The sequence below is a fragment of the Stegostoma tigrinum genome, chromosome 3 (assembly GCF_030684315.1).
Source record: "Stegostoma tigrinum isolate sSteTig4 chromosome 3, sSteTig4.hap1, whole genome shotgun sequence".
Lineage (NCBI taxonomy): Eukaryota > Metazoa > Chordata > Chondrichthyes > Orectolobiformes > Stegostomatidae > Stegostoma > Stegostoma tigrinum.
This window is the reverse complement of record NC_081356.1, coordinates 123,132,238-123,150,150: the sequence shown is the minus strand read 5'-3', so window position 1 is coordinate 123,150,150 and position 17,913 is coordinate 123,132,238. Positions and strand designations below refer to the sequence as shown.

Genomic DNA, 17,913 nt, shown 5'->3' with positions numbered 1-17,913 from the left:
ACTCTCCTCAGTCCTCAACAGTGTGCCACTTATCCTTTAAATCACGCCTTGTTGTCCTAGACTCATTGAACCCGAAACAACATCTTACCTACGTCTATCTTGCTTATCCATTTAAGTATTTTGGAGGTTTGAAATGAGATCACCTCTCATTCTTTGAAATTCTAGAAAATACAAGACTAATTTGCCCAATCTTGCTTCTTAAAGCAATTCCCACCATCCTGGGAACAATAAATAATAAGTAGCAATGTTCCATTGCCTTCCTAATCACTTGCTGTACTTGCATACCAACTCCTTGTGATCCACGTATCCAGACACCTCTCCACTTTTGTGTCTTGCAATCTTTCTTAATTTAAGTAAAATATTGCTCTTTTGTTCTTTTTCACTCCCTGGCTGTTCACAACTTGCTAATCCAAAAAGGGCACATTAATCTCTACTTTCTGCTTCCTGTCGGTGAACCTTACTTTATGGATGAAATGATCCTTACCCCCACACCATGAGCTTTTATTTTGCATAGTTGCCTTTGATGAGGCACCTTATCAAATACCTGTTTGGAAATCAAAATATATGACACATATGAGGTTCCTTTCATCCACTTCCTAAAAGATCTCTAGTAAGTTAGTCAAACACATTCCCCTTTCACAAAACCACGTTGGCTCTGAGTGACTATATTGAATTTCTTTAAGTCCTCTGCTATAAATTCCTTAATAGTAGATTCTAGCATTCTACATATGACAGATGTTAGGCTAAGTGGCCAATAGCTTCCTTGCTGTCTCCTTTTTAATTGCTGTTTCCCAATCTGCTGGGACCTTTCCAGAGTACAAAGAAAACTGCGATACACTGCATTTAGCATCCCTGTAGCTACTTCCTTAAGAACCTGAAGGTGAAGTTCATTAGATCCTGGTTACTTGTTAGCCTTTAAGTCTAGCAGTTCTCTCAGGACCATTTTCCTGATGATTGTAATTGTTGTAAGTTCTTCCTTTCCTTTCACTTTATGATTTAAAAGCATTTCAGGAATGTTACTTGTGCCCTCTACGGTGAAGGCAGATGCAAAATATCTGTCCAATATGTGTACCTTGCTTTTAAGAGAATTTACCTTTAAGCACGCCATGTGTTATATGTATACAAAGTTGTGAGTTTTACCCAATTGTTATTCTGTTATGCTTCTGCCATCTGCACACAGAGAAATCAGCTGGTTTCGCTGCTGTCTGCTTCACAAGTTATAATACATTTCATTGTTTTAAATGAGCTAACCTGGTAAGGATAGATTACTAGGCCATCATCATTAACATCACATGGTGAACTGCAATGGAAAATATCACACCGATGATGCCTTGAACAGTCAGTAAACAAGTTGGCCCACAGGTAAAACACATGGTTGGTATTATCAATTTGTGCTAAAGTGTATGAGACAACCCGCGATGTTACAGCATCAGGAAGTGTTGAAAGCACAGCCTGATGGTAAGCAGACAAATCCCAATTGTGCACATGAATATGGTATTGCCAAATGGCAAACTGGCCAAATGGCTGTGTGAGCCATTGCAACTGGTTCACAGAACCATAAAATCCCTACAGTGTGGAATCAGGCCATTCAGCCCATTGAGTCCACGCGAGCCCCCAAAGGTCATTCTACCCAGACACAGCCCCCTACCTATTCCTGTAACCCTCCATTTTCCACAGCTAACTCCACCTTGAATGCACATCCCTTGGCACTATGGGCAATTTAGAATGGCCAGTCCATTCTTCAGAAATAGACCCTTCTTCAGAAATGCAAGGGTCGAGGCCTGAAACGTCAGCTTTTCTGCTCCTCTGAAGCTGCTTGGCCTGCTATGTTCATCCAGCTCTACACCTTGTTATCTCAGATTCTCTAGCATCTGCAGTTCCTACTATCTCTTTAAACTATTGTGTTAATCTTGATGTATCTGAATCTGTATCATTGAACTCATGAACTTGGCAACTCGTGCTGTTGCATTCTGTTTCAATGAAACCATATGTGGCCAAATAGATGGTATTGATGTGGTATCCCCTTTGGGCCCAGCTCTTGCTTGCACCTTTGCTGTGTACAGTAAGAAGTGCATTTTTGACAGAAAGATCACTAACCTCTATCTCTTGCATACTTTTGAAATGTAGATGAGATGTTCACAATATTTTAATCTGTAGATGATCGCATTAAATAATTTCTTTATTCAGCTTAATAAATTTCATCCTGGTCATTGCAATGAGCCAATCAAATGAACACTCCTTCCTCCATGTTTTACTTGAGAAGTCAGCCAATAAGCTCTCAACTGCTAAACACTGAGAGCCAATGTTCACCTATCAATGTACGGTAAATGTTAAGAGTTTCTACAGTCCCATGTACCACAAGATCACTCTTATTGGCAACTTCTGAGCACAGCCCCAGCTATCTGCTCACCCTGATGTTAAGATGGGACATATCAAAACTATCCTGTATGATAACAAATGTTCTGATCAAATTATCTCTCATTGTATCTCTCATGAAAGGGCTTACATCCACCACTCTGGACCCTCAGCTGTGCTCAGTGTACCTCAGGTCATGTTACAAGGGGAAAGGCCCTTAAAAGTTTGAACATTAAATGAAGCAAGCTGACTCACGCTGCTACTCTGTAAAAAAATCACAAGCAGTTATCTCCACTAACAGAATGCTGCCATGAAGCCAAAAAGATATTTCGTCCACCACACAAATGAATAATATGATAATACGAGTTTCAGTAAAAGCATGATGCCAGGCATGTGGGCTGTACATCCCAATGACTCGCGGATTGACCATTCAGAGCGGGCAGCATACCACTCATGCTCAACCAGCTTGTGCTTGCTAGCCTCAGAAAAGTATAAAAACCATTATCCATGGGACTCACTTAATAATTCAAACTGTTGTTTGCATGATGCTTGGTACAAGCGTCGGTTACTTTCAAACCATACAGACAACACTGGTTACAAAACAGATCTTTTTCATTTCAGTACACAGTATTTTAATAAACCAATGCCCAAACAAGGAACAACAGTAGGCCACTCAGCCTTTCAAGCCTGCTCTGCTATTCAATAAGATCGTGGCTGATCTGATCTTATCCTCAACTCTACATTCCTGAATATCTCCGATAATCTCACACCCCACCCCTCACATTGATAATCAAGAATCTCTCCACCTCTTTCTTAGAAATATTGAAAGATTCTGCATCCACTGCCTTTTGAAGAAGTGAGTTCCAAAAACTGATAGCCCTCTGAAAGAAATAAGAAGTTTCCTCGTCTTGGTTTTAAATGAACGATATCTTATTTTTAAACCCTGACCTCTTATTCTACATTTTCCCACAATAAGAAACATCCCGTCCACATCCTTCTGAGCAAGTCCCCTCAAGATTCTATCTCTTTGAATGAAGTCACTTAGACTCTTTTAAACTCCAGAGAATACAGGCCTTGCCTATCTAACCTTTCCTTATAAGGTAATCCATTCGTTCCAAGTATTAATCTAGTCATCCTTCTTTGATCTACTTCTAACACATTAACATCCTTCCATAAGTAGTCAGTATTCTAGATATGGTCTCACTGATTCTCTGCATAACAGAAGCATAACCTCCCTGCTCTTGCATCAAATTCCTTTCAAAATAAATCATTACATTCTTTTAGCTTTCCTGATTACTTGCTGTACCTGTGCACTAATCTTCTGCGACTGATGCCGTAGGTCAGCCAGGTCTTGCTGTATCCCCAACCTCTGCAATCTTTAAGGTAATATGCTTCTTTATTCTTTCTCCCAAAATGGACAGTTTCACACTCCCAACATTGTACTCCATTTGTTAGATCTTTGCCCACTCACTAATCTATCTAATATCCTTTTGTAGGATAAATTGCCAAAAGGTTAAGTCATATTTCAAGAGTGATGATGTGGAGGTGCAGATGGTGGACATAGGTGGACAAAGTCAGAAGTCACATGACACCAGGTAAAAGTCAAAACACAAGCTTTTGGAGATCTGCTCCTTTGTCAGTTGACAAAATTAAGAGGCCGTGGTGTTGGCAGTAATATATTGGCATTGATACTGAATTGGCTAACTGGGTGCAAAACACTGAGTGGGAATAAAGGGTTATTTTTGATGTTGGTGACCTGTGACCAATGGGGTTCCACAGGGATCACTATTAGGACATCAACTATTTACAATAGATATTAATGACTTGGAGGAAGGAAGTGAATGTAGTGCAGTCAATTTGCAGATAACACAAAAATAGGGGGAAAGGCAAGATGTGAGAAAGATACAAACAGTTGACAAAATGACTTTAAATAAAAGCATTTGGCACTCTTGCCTTCATCAGTCACAGCATTGAGTACAGGAGTTTGGACATCATGTTACATCCAAAGAAGACACTGATGAGGCCACGTTTGGAGTACAATATACTATTCTGGTCTCCCTGCTTTGGAGGGCTGTTAGTAAACTGGAAAGGTTGGAAAGGAGATTTACAAGGATAATACCATGACTGGAAGGTTTGCATTCTGGGGAGAGGCTGGATAGACTGGAACTTTTTTCCCTGGAGCATAGGAGGCTATGGTGTACAGGTTTATAAAATCATGAGAGGCATAGGTCTATTCTCCTGGGTAGAAGAGTCTAAAACTTGAAGGCATAGGGTTAAGGTGAGAGGGGGTTTAAAAGAGACATGAGGGGCAACTTATTCACACACAGGGGACTGTATGTATGGAATGAGCTGGCAGAGGACGTGGTGGGGGGGCAGGTACGATTACAACATTTAAAAGGCATTTGGACAGGTCCGGGGATAAGAGAGGTTTAGAGGGATATGGGCCAAACGCAAGCAAATGGAACCAGTTCAGTTTAGGAAACCTGGTCAACATGGATGAGTTGGGCTGAAGGACCTGTTTCCGTGCTGTATACCTCTATGACTCCATAAAGTTACTGATAGGTTAAATTATTGGGCAAAAAGTTGGCAGATGGCGAACTGTGCAGGAAAGTGAAGTCATTCATTTTTGAAGGGGAAACAAAAGAGCAGAGTATAATTTAAATGGAGGAAAACTCTATAAAATTGCACCACAGAAGGGCTTGGGGGAATTGTGCTAGAAACACAGAAAGCTCGCACACGGATGAAGCAAGTAGTCAGGAAGGCTAATAGAACGTTGACACTTATTTCAAAGGGGTTTGAGTAAAAGAGTAGGGAAGTCTGACTGCAACCAGCTGATAATGACACCAAAGTTGGAGTTTTGTGAACAGTTTGGTCCCTTTATTTAAGGAATGACAGCATTTCATTGGAGACAAAAGGTTCACAAGAATGGTCCCTGGTATGGAGGGGTTGGCTTATGAGCAAAGGCTAAACAGTTTGGGACTCTACTCAAAGGAGTTTAAAAGAACGAGATGTAATCTCATTGATACATATCAGATTCTAAAGGGGCTTGACAGGATAAATGCTGAGAGGATGTTTCCCCACACTGGAGATTCTAGAACCAGAATATATAAGATCACAATTAAGCTGTGATAATTTAAGACTGAGATAAGGAGGAATTTCTCTTCTCAGAGGACTGGGAATCTGTGGAACTTCTTGCTAGCGACTTGTGGAAGCAAAATCTTTGCAAAGCTGTAAACCGGAAAGGAACACAGAAAATGCTGGCTGTACTCAACACGTATGGTGTCATCTGTGGAAGTCTTGACACCTGAGATCTTGGCATGAGCACTGTTTCGCTCTCTTCACAGATGCTGCCAGACCAGCCAAGAATTGCCAACCCTCACTGTTTAATGTACCTCTGAAGTCTGGCCACAGTAGCTTTCAAGATGATTGTGATGGTCGAATTGTGCACAGTAAGATTTCACAAACAGCAATGAGAAGATCGAATTGCTCTGGTGGTCTAGGTTGCAAGACGTATGTCTTTTGAGAAGAGTCAGGAAATACCATTGTCCTACAGTGGAAGAAAGACACTGTGCAATCCCTCATTTGCGTTTCTGAAAATGCAACATATCTCTACTTTTGAATTTCTAGTGTAGAAACATAATGCCACAAACGAGCATCCAGTCTTTCTATTTATTTTGTTTCACCCAATCAATATATCGCTCCATTCCATTTGCCCTCATGTGCTCGCTTGACTGGCCTTTAGAATATCTATGCTGATAGAGTTTCACATTGACTCCAATATTGCCAGACCTGCTGATCTTTTACAGCAACTTCTGTTTTTGTTTCTGATTTACAGCACCTTCTTTTGGTTTTTATTTAGATTAAATATAAGCTGCTGCAACCCTTATTGCATTCAGTTGTTGAAATATTTTTCATCCTGGTTAAAAGATCATCCTACAGAATATATAGAGGCCCTTCACCTATTCTGACTCTTTGAAAAAAAAACTATCTAGCTATTTCCACTAGGCTGTACTTTCATTCCATCTGTCCTTCAAATGCCCCATTTATTCCACCGACACCACTCTTTTGAATAGTGCATTTTGTATGATAAACATTATTTGCACAAAAATCTTATCTCACCTCGAGGTCATTAGCCAATTATCAGAAATCTTTGCCACCAGATTAATGATCTTCCTGCTTGTGGAAACAGCTATTTACTTACTTATCAAAACCCTTACAAGCTTGAAAAGCTCCATCAAATGCCCCCTCGTTTGTCTCTGCTCTATCCCATCTTCTTTAGTTTCTTGTTGTAACTGAAATTGATTTGCCTGTTCCTGACAGAAAATGTCAATTACACTTTAAAAATTCTGCATTTTGCAACATCTTAGTGTTCTTACCTGACATGGAAGCCACGTTGATAATACTCCCACCTTTCCCACCACGGTCACACCTCATATGGTCCAAAGCCAGGTAACTTGCTTGTATCAATGCCACCTGCATAGGAAAGCACAAAGACTGTTGTAAAACTGATTGAGTTGTTTAGACACAACCAAATATGCACAAGAAGTCCCATTCATTTTTTTTACCCCATGATTGCTGACCTACATTGGCTTCTAGTATGGCAATACCTCATTGTTAAAAGTCTTATCAATATCTTCAAATTTCTTTGCCCTCCCTGTCTCTGTAACGTCCTCCAAAACCCTGAAAATTCCATATTCCTCTGATTTGGACAGCTCATACATTTATCACCCCATCATGCTCTGAATTGCCAATGTGTTGTCTTCCTCTATCTTACCATGTCCGAAAATCTCTTTTTCCACTTTAGTGTGTCCCTTACAAATTATTTCTTTGACTTTTGATCAGCTGCCCTCATGTCCCCTTAGGTGGCTTGCTGTCAAAATCTATTTGAAAATACTCCTGTGAAGCATTCTGAGATGTTTTATCATGTTAATAGTGGTAAACAATGGCAAGCTGTTGTTGTTCAGAGCAGCTGGAGCCCTTCCCTTACAAGAACTCAATTCAAAGTCTTTATTCTAGTTATCTCTTCCCCCTTTCTTCAATGGATTACTCAAAGTGTACTACTTTTTTCAGATTCCTTCAATGGATGTGGACATCATCAGCAAAGTCAGCATTTGTTGACTATCAACTGAATGGGTTGCTCACTATTTTAGATGGCCATATTGCTGAGTGTCTGCCGTCAAACATAGGCTATACAACGTAAGAATGGCTTATTTTATTTTACTCTTTTGTGTTTTTTTATTCACTTTTGGGATGTGGGCATCACTGGCTGGCCACCATTTATTGCCCATCCTTAGTTGCTCTTGAGAAGGGGATGATGAGGTGCCTTCTTGAATTGCTGCAGTCCATGTGCTGTAGCTAAACTCACAATGCTGTTCGGGAGAAAATTCTAGGATTTTGACCAAGTGACAGTGAAGGAACAGCAATATATTTCCAAGGTAGGATGGTGAGTGGCTAGGAGGAAAACTTGCAGGTGATGGTGTTCCCCTGTATTTATTGTCCTTGTTCCTCTAGATAGAAGTGGTCATGACTTTGGAAGGTAATGTCTGAGGATCTTTAGTGAACTTCTGTCCTGCATCATGTAGATAATATACACTGCCTCAACTGAGTATTTGTGGTGGAGGGAGTGGATGCTTGTGGATATGGTGTGAATCAAGGTCCTGGGGAGTGTTGCCAAACAAAGAGACCTTGGGGTGGGAGTTTTATAGTTCCTTGAAAGTAGAATTGCAGGTAGACAGGGAATTGAAGAAGGCTTTGGCACACTTGCCTTTATTGGTCAATGCGTTGTGTATAGGAGTTGGGAGGTCATCTGCACAGGACATTGGTGGGGCCACTTTTGGAATGTTGTGTTCAGTTCTGACCTACCTGCTGTAGGAAAGATGTTGTTAAACGTAAGTGGGCTCAAAAAAAAATTACAAGGATCTTGTCAGGGGTAAAGGGTTTGAGCTCTTAGGAGAAGCTGAAGAGGCTGGGGCTATTTTCCCTGGAAAGTTGGAGGCTGAGTGGTGATCTTATAGAGATATATAAAATCATGAGGGGCTCGGTAGGGTGAACAGTCAAGGTGTTTTCCCTGGGTATGCGAGTCCAAAACAAAAGGTCATAAGTTTAAGGTCAGAGGGGAAAGATTTAAAAGGCACCTGAGGTGCAACTTTTTCACGCAGAGGGTGGTGCGTGTATGGAATGAGCTTCCAGAGGAGGTAGTGGAGGCTGGTACAATGACAATATTTAAAAGGTATCTGGATGGTTACATGAATAGAAAGTGTTTAGAGGAATAATGCTGGCTAAGTTGATTTGGAGTATCTGGTCAGCATAGATAAGTTGGACTAAAGGGTCTGTTTCGTGTTGTATGTTTCTATGATTCTATGACTCTCAGTGGCTGCTTTCTTCTGGATGGTGTCAAGCTTCCTGAGTGCCACTGAGCTCCAGCCATGCAGGCGAGTGGGGAGCATTCCAGCACACTCCTGACTTGAGCCTTGTAGATGGTACACAGGCTTTGGGAAGTAAGAAGGTGAGTTACTCACTTCAGTATTCTTTGCCTTTGACTTATTTTTGTTTTTATATGGCGAGTCCAGTTGTGTTTCCTCAGGATGTTGACAGTGGGGGTTTAAGTGATGGTAGTATGATTGACTGTTAAGTGGTGGTAGTTAGATTCTCTTAGCCTTGCGAACATTTCAAGTACAAGATGGTGGCACAGTTGCGGTGCTGCGCACAAGCTGCTGACCTGGGCTTGTCCGCTTCTGTCTGCTTTCTTTGTTTCTTTTTTTTCCCTTTTTTTTCGCTTGTGCTCTTTTCTTTTGCTCTCTTTGCAGATCTTTTTGGCATCTCCAGCAGGACTGGAGCGGGCCTGGTCTCCCAAGCGTGTGCAGCAGACGTCAGCCCCTCAGACAGAGTGAGGCCTCGGAGAGTTCCCGACGGCAACAACCGTGTGCCCAGCGGCGGGAGATGGCGCTGAAATGTGGTGACTTTTACGTCGGTGGGCCCAGCTCAGGACTTGAGGCACTGGCGGCAGCAGCGGTTTTCAAGATGGCAGGGAGGCCTCTGTGGTCGGCAAAGATGGTGGCATCTGTGGTTGGCGGGATCGGTTCTCCTGGTGATCAACAGAGCAGCAATATGGTTGACAGTGCTGGTTGTCCCAGATTGGAGTCTTGGCATGAACTGTGATGCGGGGGCGTTGGTGGGCACGGAGTCTGTTGTGGAGACCAAACCGCACCCCCCCCCCCCAAAAAGATGCTGAGCAAAAGAAGGGAGGAAGATCTCTGTTTTTAGTTATATCTTAATATTGTCTGTAACTCAAAATGGCACTGGAGCATGGTGACATATTACAGTTTTCACTTTATTTATTTAATACTAGTGATGATAAATCATTCAATTCAATTCCATTTTTATTGGAGGTGGTCACTGCGTGGTATTTCTGTGGCATGAATGTTACTAATTTGGATATTGTCCAGATCTTGTGCTTTTGATCATGGCCTGCTCCAATATCTGAGGAGTTGCGAATGGTGCTAAAGATTGTTTAATCATCAGTGAACACCCCACTTCTGACGTTATGATGGAGGGAAGGCCATTGATGAAGCAGCTGAAGATGATTGGGCAGAGGACACCACCCTGAGGAGCTCCTGCACAGAAGTCCTGGAATTGAGATGATTGACCTCCAACAACCACAACCATCTTCCTATACATCAGGTATGATTCCAACCAGCGGTGAGTTTTCCCCAATATCCATTGACTCCAGCTAGGGCTCCTTGATACCACACTTGGTCAAATGAGGCCTTGATGTCGAGGGCTGGCCAGCCTCACCTCATCTCTAGAATTCAGCTCTTTTGTCCATGTTTGAACCAAGGCTGTAATTAGGTCAGGAGCTGAGTGGCCCTGGTAGATCCCAAACTGGGCATCATTGAGCAGGTTATTGCTGAGCAGGTGTTGCTTGATAGTACTGTTGAAGACACCTCCCATCACCTTACTGATGATTGAGAGGAGACTGATGGGGCGGTAATTGGCTGGTTGGATTTTGTCCAGCTTTTTGTATACAGGACATACTTTGGCAGGCATTTCCTTTAACAGATGGGAAGGTACATCAATGATATGCTGCAGTCATGACTAGTTTCATTAATTTAATAATTAAAATCTGGACTTCAAGTTGCAACAGTTGTTGCGGTAGAATTTGAATACATGTCCCCAGAGAATTAACAAAAGCAGACACTGCTGGTGAAACTCAGCAGTATTGGCACCGTGTGTTGGGGGAAAGCAGACTTAATGTTTTGAGTCTGGTGACGCTTCCTCAGAACTCCGGTATTCACAGTTTTTTGTTTTATTTTTGTCCCCAGAGAATTAATCTTGTGTCTAGAATACCAGATCAGTGACTATCAGTTTGCCACCATCTCCACCTTTTCATTAGAGCCACTTTGGACATGGTTTAAGTTCATATTCAAATACAATCCAGGACAAAATCAGGAAATTAAAGGCTGCAGACTTGCAGACCATCCAACTTACAAGTGATGGGTTGCAGTTCAGTCAAGCAGTCCAGGATCCTTTGGCAACATGCATTTTTACATGGTCTAAAGTTACAGTTGGTGATGGTGGAGGGTCCAACATGCCTTTCATCACGAGGCTGAAGAGGGATTTTTCTCGTTTTTGCTGCCTGCCCTGACATTTGTTGGAAGGATTTGCAAGTTGATACACAACTTGTATGGCCAAAATCTGAATGGAGGCTGCTTGGTATCAAGTTCTTTTGTGGTACTCAAATCAAGGACTACGATCCCTGAGTTAGGGATGTTCACCCTGCACCACAGGAACTCCACAATGGGACCACACATGGTTGTGCAGTGGTAATGTCACTGGACTATGAATCCAAGACCCCAAGCTCTGTGGGACGTAGATTCAGATCCCACCATGCGAGATGGTAAAATTTGAATGAAGTAGTAATGTGGAGGTAGGAAGCTGGATGAATAATTCTGTTACCACAACATCTATGGTGGATCATTGAGAGCAGACAGCAGAGCAAGATAAGCAGAGGCTCTTCAAAGACTGTTGAATTTTCAACTTACTCCTTTATTTTCCTAGCTTAAACTACAAAAGACATGAACGTAAACTTCTACCTGATTTTTATTTTTCTATGATTCTATGACATAATGCTTAAGTTTTTAACTCTCGTTTCTCTCACTATTTTATACCTAAGTTTTTTTTGTACCAAGGTAGCTTGTTATCTAAGATGGCAACATTTGTGGTGACATTATACACTTTTCACTCTACTCTTGCAATTCTGTACTTGAGTACACATGACAATAAAATCTAATGTTTAAAAAAGAATCTGGTTCACTAGTTTCCTTCTCAGAAATCCTATTGAGTCTTATGTAGAAAACAGACGTGGGCCATTTGGCATTTTGAACTAGCTCCACCATTCAATATGATAGTAGCTGATCATTCTACTCAGTTCCTGTTTTCACCCCACATCCTTTAGCACTAAGAGCGATACCTAACACCTTCTTGAAACCATTCAATGCTTTAGTCTTAAAGACCTTCTTTGGCAGAGAAATCCACAAACTCACCACTCTCTGGGTAAAGAAATTTCCCCTCATCTCAGTCCTAAATGTTAGGCACTGTATCTTCAGACTGTGACCTTTGGTTCTGGGAGCATTCTTCCTCTGTTTTTCCTGCCAGGGCTGTTAAAAATTTCATGGGTTTCTGAGCAATATGCCCCTATTCTTCTAAACTTCAGTGGATACTGTCCTGGTCTCTCTGGTCTCTTTTCATACATCAGTCCTGCCATTCCAGGGATCAGTCTGTTAAACGTTTGTTGCACTGCCCCCATGGCCAAAATATCCTTCCTCAGATAAGAACAGCAATCTACACATGAAACTTCAAATGTAGTCTTGCCAAAGCCTATACTTAGTACTTTAATGTTGTTAGGTTGCCCCATAGATGAAGCTAAATTATGAACATGAAGTCCAACGAGATACAGTCTTAAAATTGCCTACTGAATTCATGGCATTGTTCAATTGCAGTAAGATATACCTGCTCCTGTACTCAACAAACATGTTCATGTGAGTACAAACCCACCATGTGGTTGATTCTTAATTGTTCTCTGGATAATTAGATATGGGCAATAAATTTTGGCCTAGTGGGCATTGCCCATGAACAAATAAAAACAGATTAGTCTATGGGAAACAGTACTGACAACAGCTCCTGTATATCGGTGAGACCAAGCGGAGGCACAGAGACCACTCTGTACAGCACCTGTGCTCTGTTCGCAACAAACAACAACACCTTCTGGTCATGAACCACTTCCACTCCCTGGATGACATGTCCATCCTGGGCGTCCTCTAGTGTCACAACTAGGCCACCCAGAAACTGGAGGAGCAATACTTCATATTCCACCTTGGAAGCCTACAATCCAATGATCTCAACGTGGACATTACTAGTTTCAAACTCTACTCACCCCCAGCCTCATCCAATGACCAACGCACCCTCTCATCCCCACCTCCGTGACCTGACACAACTTGACCATCTTCTCCCACCTATCCGTCCTCCCACTTCACTGACCAATCCTCACCACTCCCTACTTGCACTCACCTATCACCATCCCACCTACCTTCTCCAGCCCCACACTTCCTCTCTCTATTTATTTTGGAGCCCCTTCCACCTCCCCATTTCTGAAGAAGTGTCCGGACCCATAACATGAGCTTTCCTGCTCCTCTGTTGCTGCCTGGCCAGTTGTGCTCCTTCAGCTCCACACTGTATTATCTCTGACTCTAGCATCTGCAGTTCTTACCATTTCTGACAACACTATGCTGACAGATGCTACACTAGTCCACTAACACACCTTGAATCAATAAAAGACCCATAAATTGTCCCTTCCTGTAGTTGTTTACAAATTAGATAAAGTTATGATTATTCAGGCAATAATAAAACTTGGACTAGAACCTTCACTGAAAAAATATTGGTGCAACTTCCTTCAACATATCCACCTCATTATGAAAACATCTCGCATCACTTCCCCTAGCCAATTATATCAGAGTGCAATGATTTATTGCTGTGTAAGCAAAATGCCACAGACCTCCTTAATCAGTAAGATCTTATGTGCAGTAATGAAGGCAGGAATAGGAGAACACCATTCTCCTTCCCTTTATCTGCTCCTTTAGCTTAAAAGCAAACCACTGCAGATGCTGAGATAACAAGGTGTAGAGCTGGATGAACACAGCAGGCCAAGCAGCATCAGAGGAGCAGGAAGGCTGATGTTTCGGGCCTGGGCCCTTCTTCAGAAATAAGAACGGTCTCGGCCCAAAACGTCAGCCTTTCTGCTCCTCTGATGCTGCTTGGCCTGCTGTGTTCATCCAGCTCTACACCTTGTTATCTCAGATTCTCCAGCATCTGCAGTTCCTGCTACCACTGCAGATGCTGGAGTCTGTACTGAAAACAAAAATATCACACTAGGTCAGGCAGCATCCATTGCAAGAGAGCAAGCTAACCTTTCGAGTTGAGATGATTCATCACCAGCTTCTATGCTGCCTGACCCACTGTGGTTTCTCGCATTTTTTGATTTCAGAATTGTTTCTTCGGCCTTTTGCTATTAGATTATATTACAGCTGCTCTGAATCTAAATTTCTTCCTGCTTTGGTTCCATAACCCTTTGCTTCATAAAGTAAATCTCTTTTGACATTTTCAAATATCTTCCAGGCCTCAAGAGATTTCTGCCAACCTTTACCTTGCAAAGTGTTTCCTGAAATCATCCCTCAACAAACCTGCTCTTATTTTGGTAATATCTTCCTAGTTCTGGATTTTCCCAAAAGAAGAAATGGCTTCCCTTTATCTAAATAAAAAAATGAAAGAACTGAAAGAAATGAAAGAGTGGGTGCAGGAAATCAGACACAAAAATGAAGTTGCTGGAAAAGCTCAGCAGGTCTGGCAGCATCTGTGAAGGGAAGAGCAGAGTTATCGCTTTGGGTCTGGTGACCCTTCCTCAGAACTCCCTTTATCTACTTTGTCAACTCCTCAAATCATCTTAAACACCTTAGTTAGTTTATCTTTACCAAAGCTGTCAACTCCTTGAATGTCTCGAGAGCCTCAGTTAGTCCAATATTTAATCTTGAATGGAGTGGTCAAGTCTAGTTTGTACAACCTGTCCTCATAATTAAATTCTACTCCCTCTGCTCTCATTAGGGTGAATCTTTGCTCTACTTCAGCAATTCCCATATTTTCTTTCTGACTGTGACCCCATCTCAAGGTTTGAAGATCACCACAGCCACAGTGACAATTATGGGACTGGGGTGTCGGGTAGCGGCTAGAGTGATGGAGGTTAATTTGGGAAGAAGACAGCTTAATCTTCCGAAATTTTTTGGACAACTGCGGCTTTTTTTTTAGAAGGCAAAGGCCAGGCTTCAACCCCTTCCCAACCAGCACATCCTCTTGGCAAGGCCAGCTTAGATGAGGGACAGCAGTATCTGTGCAGAAATCCAGCCAGGTTAATGGGCAGCTACTGAAGGAATGATTTCAAAGCAGGTTTTTCCGTAAGTTTTGTATTAAAGTGCCTGATTTATTCAGATAGACTTGGCAACGAAATGTCATTGCATCGTACAATACTTACCAGGTTGACAGAAATGGTCCTTTCCCAGGAATTTTCATTGTTTATTCCAGCATTATTGCACAGTACATCTAGTCTTCCAAACGTCTGCACCGTTTCAATAAAAACATCTGGAAGAAACGGTGAACGGTTTTTGATTTGTTTGATCAGATTTAAGAATTGCAATTTCCGTGTGGCTTTCCAAAATGGATGGACATGGAAAATGCTTGGATCGCTGGAAGATTTCAAGATATCAAGAATTCAAGTGGCTTGGGGTTGCTTACATTTTAGTTCATCCGCGAGTGAAATTCCTACCTATGCTGCGACGTGTAAAAAGAATAACATGCCAATACTTCACTTGTGGATTCTTTGTCAGTTCAGAGAATCCTGACAGTGTGGAAGCATGCCATTCTGCCTAGTGAGTTCACACTGACCCTCCAAGGGCAGCCCTCCCAGCCCCTTCCCTTATCCCTGTGACTCTATATTTCCCATGGCTAATCCACCTAACTAATACATCCCTGGACACAATGGGCAATTTTACATTGGCCACTTCACCTAACCAGCACATCTTTGGACTGTAGAAGGAAACCCCCGCAGACACGGGGAGAATGTGTAAACCCCGCACAGACAATCACCCGAGGCTGGAATCAAACACAGGTCCCTGGTGCTGTGAGATAGCAGTGCCAACCACTGTACCACCATGCCACCTGTTCAGAAAGAACATGGGTGACCTCTGATATGTAATTGTTGGTTCTTTCCATGCATCCTAAATGGGCAGCAGAGAGATTCCTGTATTTCCTGCTTCACAAACTCTTCTTTCCAACTCACAAAACTATTAAGAAGGTCCATTTCAGTTCCGTACCCTTGCCACCTTTCCATTGGAGAGGCACAGTTAAAGGTATGATGTTTCATGTTATCTGGAGGCCTGTTTCATTTGGATAGCTGGCTGACCCAATAATGTCTGGAAGATGAGATTTAGTATCATCATGAGGCAGCCCTTTAGCTCTGGCTCACCAGTTGAACAAGTCAGCCGGCCTGAACTTGTGGGTAGGAGGGGGGCCTATGTCTATACGGCATTGGCAGTAGGGGTAAGGGAGATAGGGGTGGGAGGGAGGAGTTGAGCTGATGGAGAACCAGAATTGCACTGGACTGTGCTAGTTTCTCCCAGAGACTGAGAAGCTCTGGCTACACCTTATCATCAATACAGAAGAGGATCTCACCTTTGGAGGTCTGCAACCCACTTTGCAGTGAAGAAACAGACTCCATCTAGTTCAATGCTAAACTGGTGCTCAGAATCCTACATCTATCTTAGGACCTCAAATTGCATTTTGCCTGGTGCTAATGTTTGACTCTTGATTCAAAGCTCCACCCCAATCGTGCTAGTTTAAGTCTGAAGTAACAACACTTGGGTAGCTATTTTTAACTTATGACTGGTCTGTGACCACTAGATATGAGATCTTAACATTCACCACCACTAAAGTTAAAGTTAGACTTTAGGAGTTTAGTACCCGTAGACAGACCATTGTCAGAAAAAAGCACAAAAGCAAAGTTGCTAGAAAAGTTCAGCAGGTCTGGCAGCATCTGTGAAGGAGAAAACAGAATTAACGTTTTGGGTCCAGTGACCCTTCCTCAGAACCCTTCCTATCGTCAGAAAAAAGCACACACACCCCACACTCTCCCTCTCTCTCACACACACACACACACACACACACACACACACACACACACACACACACACACTCTCTCTCACACACACACACTCTCTCTCTCACACACGTGCACGCACACACTCTATCTCACACACACATACGCGCGCGTACACACATTCTCTGTCTGTCTCTCTCACACAAACACACACACACACACACACACACACACACACACACACAATGCACACACACACTCACACTCTCTCTCTCTCTCTCTCACACACACACACACACACACACACACACACACACACACACACACACACACACACACACTGTTCTGGGCTTGTTTCAGGGTTTTTCCTTTTGTCAGCCAAATTTTAATGAAAAGGAATGACATTTACTTTAAAACCAAAAATACTTGTTGAATGTTCCTTTACCTACCACCTTGACCCAGCCGTGGTGTCTACCTATTTCCCAAGAGGTGGAGATTGTTACATATTTTTGCCTGGTTTCAGGTTAACAGAGGGTAATCAGTTAGTGACTTGGAGGCGAATCCAGGTGTTGCTGTTTCTGGGTCTGCTGGGAAGATCACGGGTACTGTGCTTCTCCTGTTTCCTGGGCTCTGGTTCAATCTTCCCCTACCGCCAGTCCCCACCCACCCAAACATTAACACTCAATCCCCGTCCTTAATCCTTCCCATTACATCTTTCAGATTTTAGAACTGAGGTTAAAATATGCCTTTTTTTCCCTTGTAGTCTCTGGGGGACTACTTTTTCTTTGTTAAGTAATGCAGTCACATAATGACAACGCCCTCTATAATCCTATTGACATTCGGGGTATTTGGATTTACAGAGAAGTAGATTTAGAAGGGTACAGCAACAGCTTCAGTAATGACCTCTTTTCAACCACTAAACTCAAAGTTACAACACACAAGCAAAACATTAATTTATTAACTTCCCGCCTCGCCCGAAATAGTAATTAAATGCAACACTTTTCTCACACTAACTCACACGCATCTACATACAAGAATCAGGTAGTTGCTACCTTTATCACTGTATTTCAGATCTCAGATTCAGATTTAAATTTCACAATTAAAACTGTGTTCATTGCAATGGCTCCAGGGCATTTCCCTCGCTTGCTGAAGCTCCCGAACATAGACAGCCGTAAGTAAGAAATTCCACATTCATTTGCAAGTAACAGATTACCTCAATTATTTCCAGTTTCCTGTCAGATGGTCAGCTGAGTATCCCTCTGCTGACACGTTTCAGACTGTACATTCTCTTCAGCTACCTCATTTGCCTTGAATTGTCGACGCAGTCCTCTTAGGCCCCTCAATCTCTCACCATCATAGTG

General features: G+C 42.4%; 1 protein-coding gene across 7 annotated transcripts in view; it reads right to left on the bottom strand.

Moving 5' to 3' along the window:
- LOC125451040 (15-hydroxyprostaglandin dehydrogenase [NAD(+)]-like) overlaps positions 1-17,913 on the bottom strand; it is a 64,484-nt gene that overhangs the window by 27,552 nt on the left and 19,019 nt on the right. For 4 of the 7 annotated variants that reach the window (XM_048527720.2, XM_048527718.2, XM_048527716.2 and 1 more), the window contains exons 3-5: positions 14,933-15,039; positions 6,732-6,828; positions 5,748-5,902 (exon numbers count right to left, since the gene is read on the bottom strand). In XM_048527720.2, coding sequence (XP_048383677.2) covers positions 5,748-5,902; positions 6,732-6,828; positions 14,933-15,039 — 359 coding nt within the window. The remainder of the gene's footprint in view (positions 1-5,747; positions 5,903-6,731; positions 6,829-14,932; positions 15,040-17,913) is intronic. The other 3 variants (XM_048527719.2, XM_059644867.1, XM_048527717.2) reach the window with 2 other exon arrangements.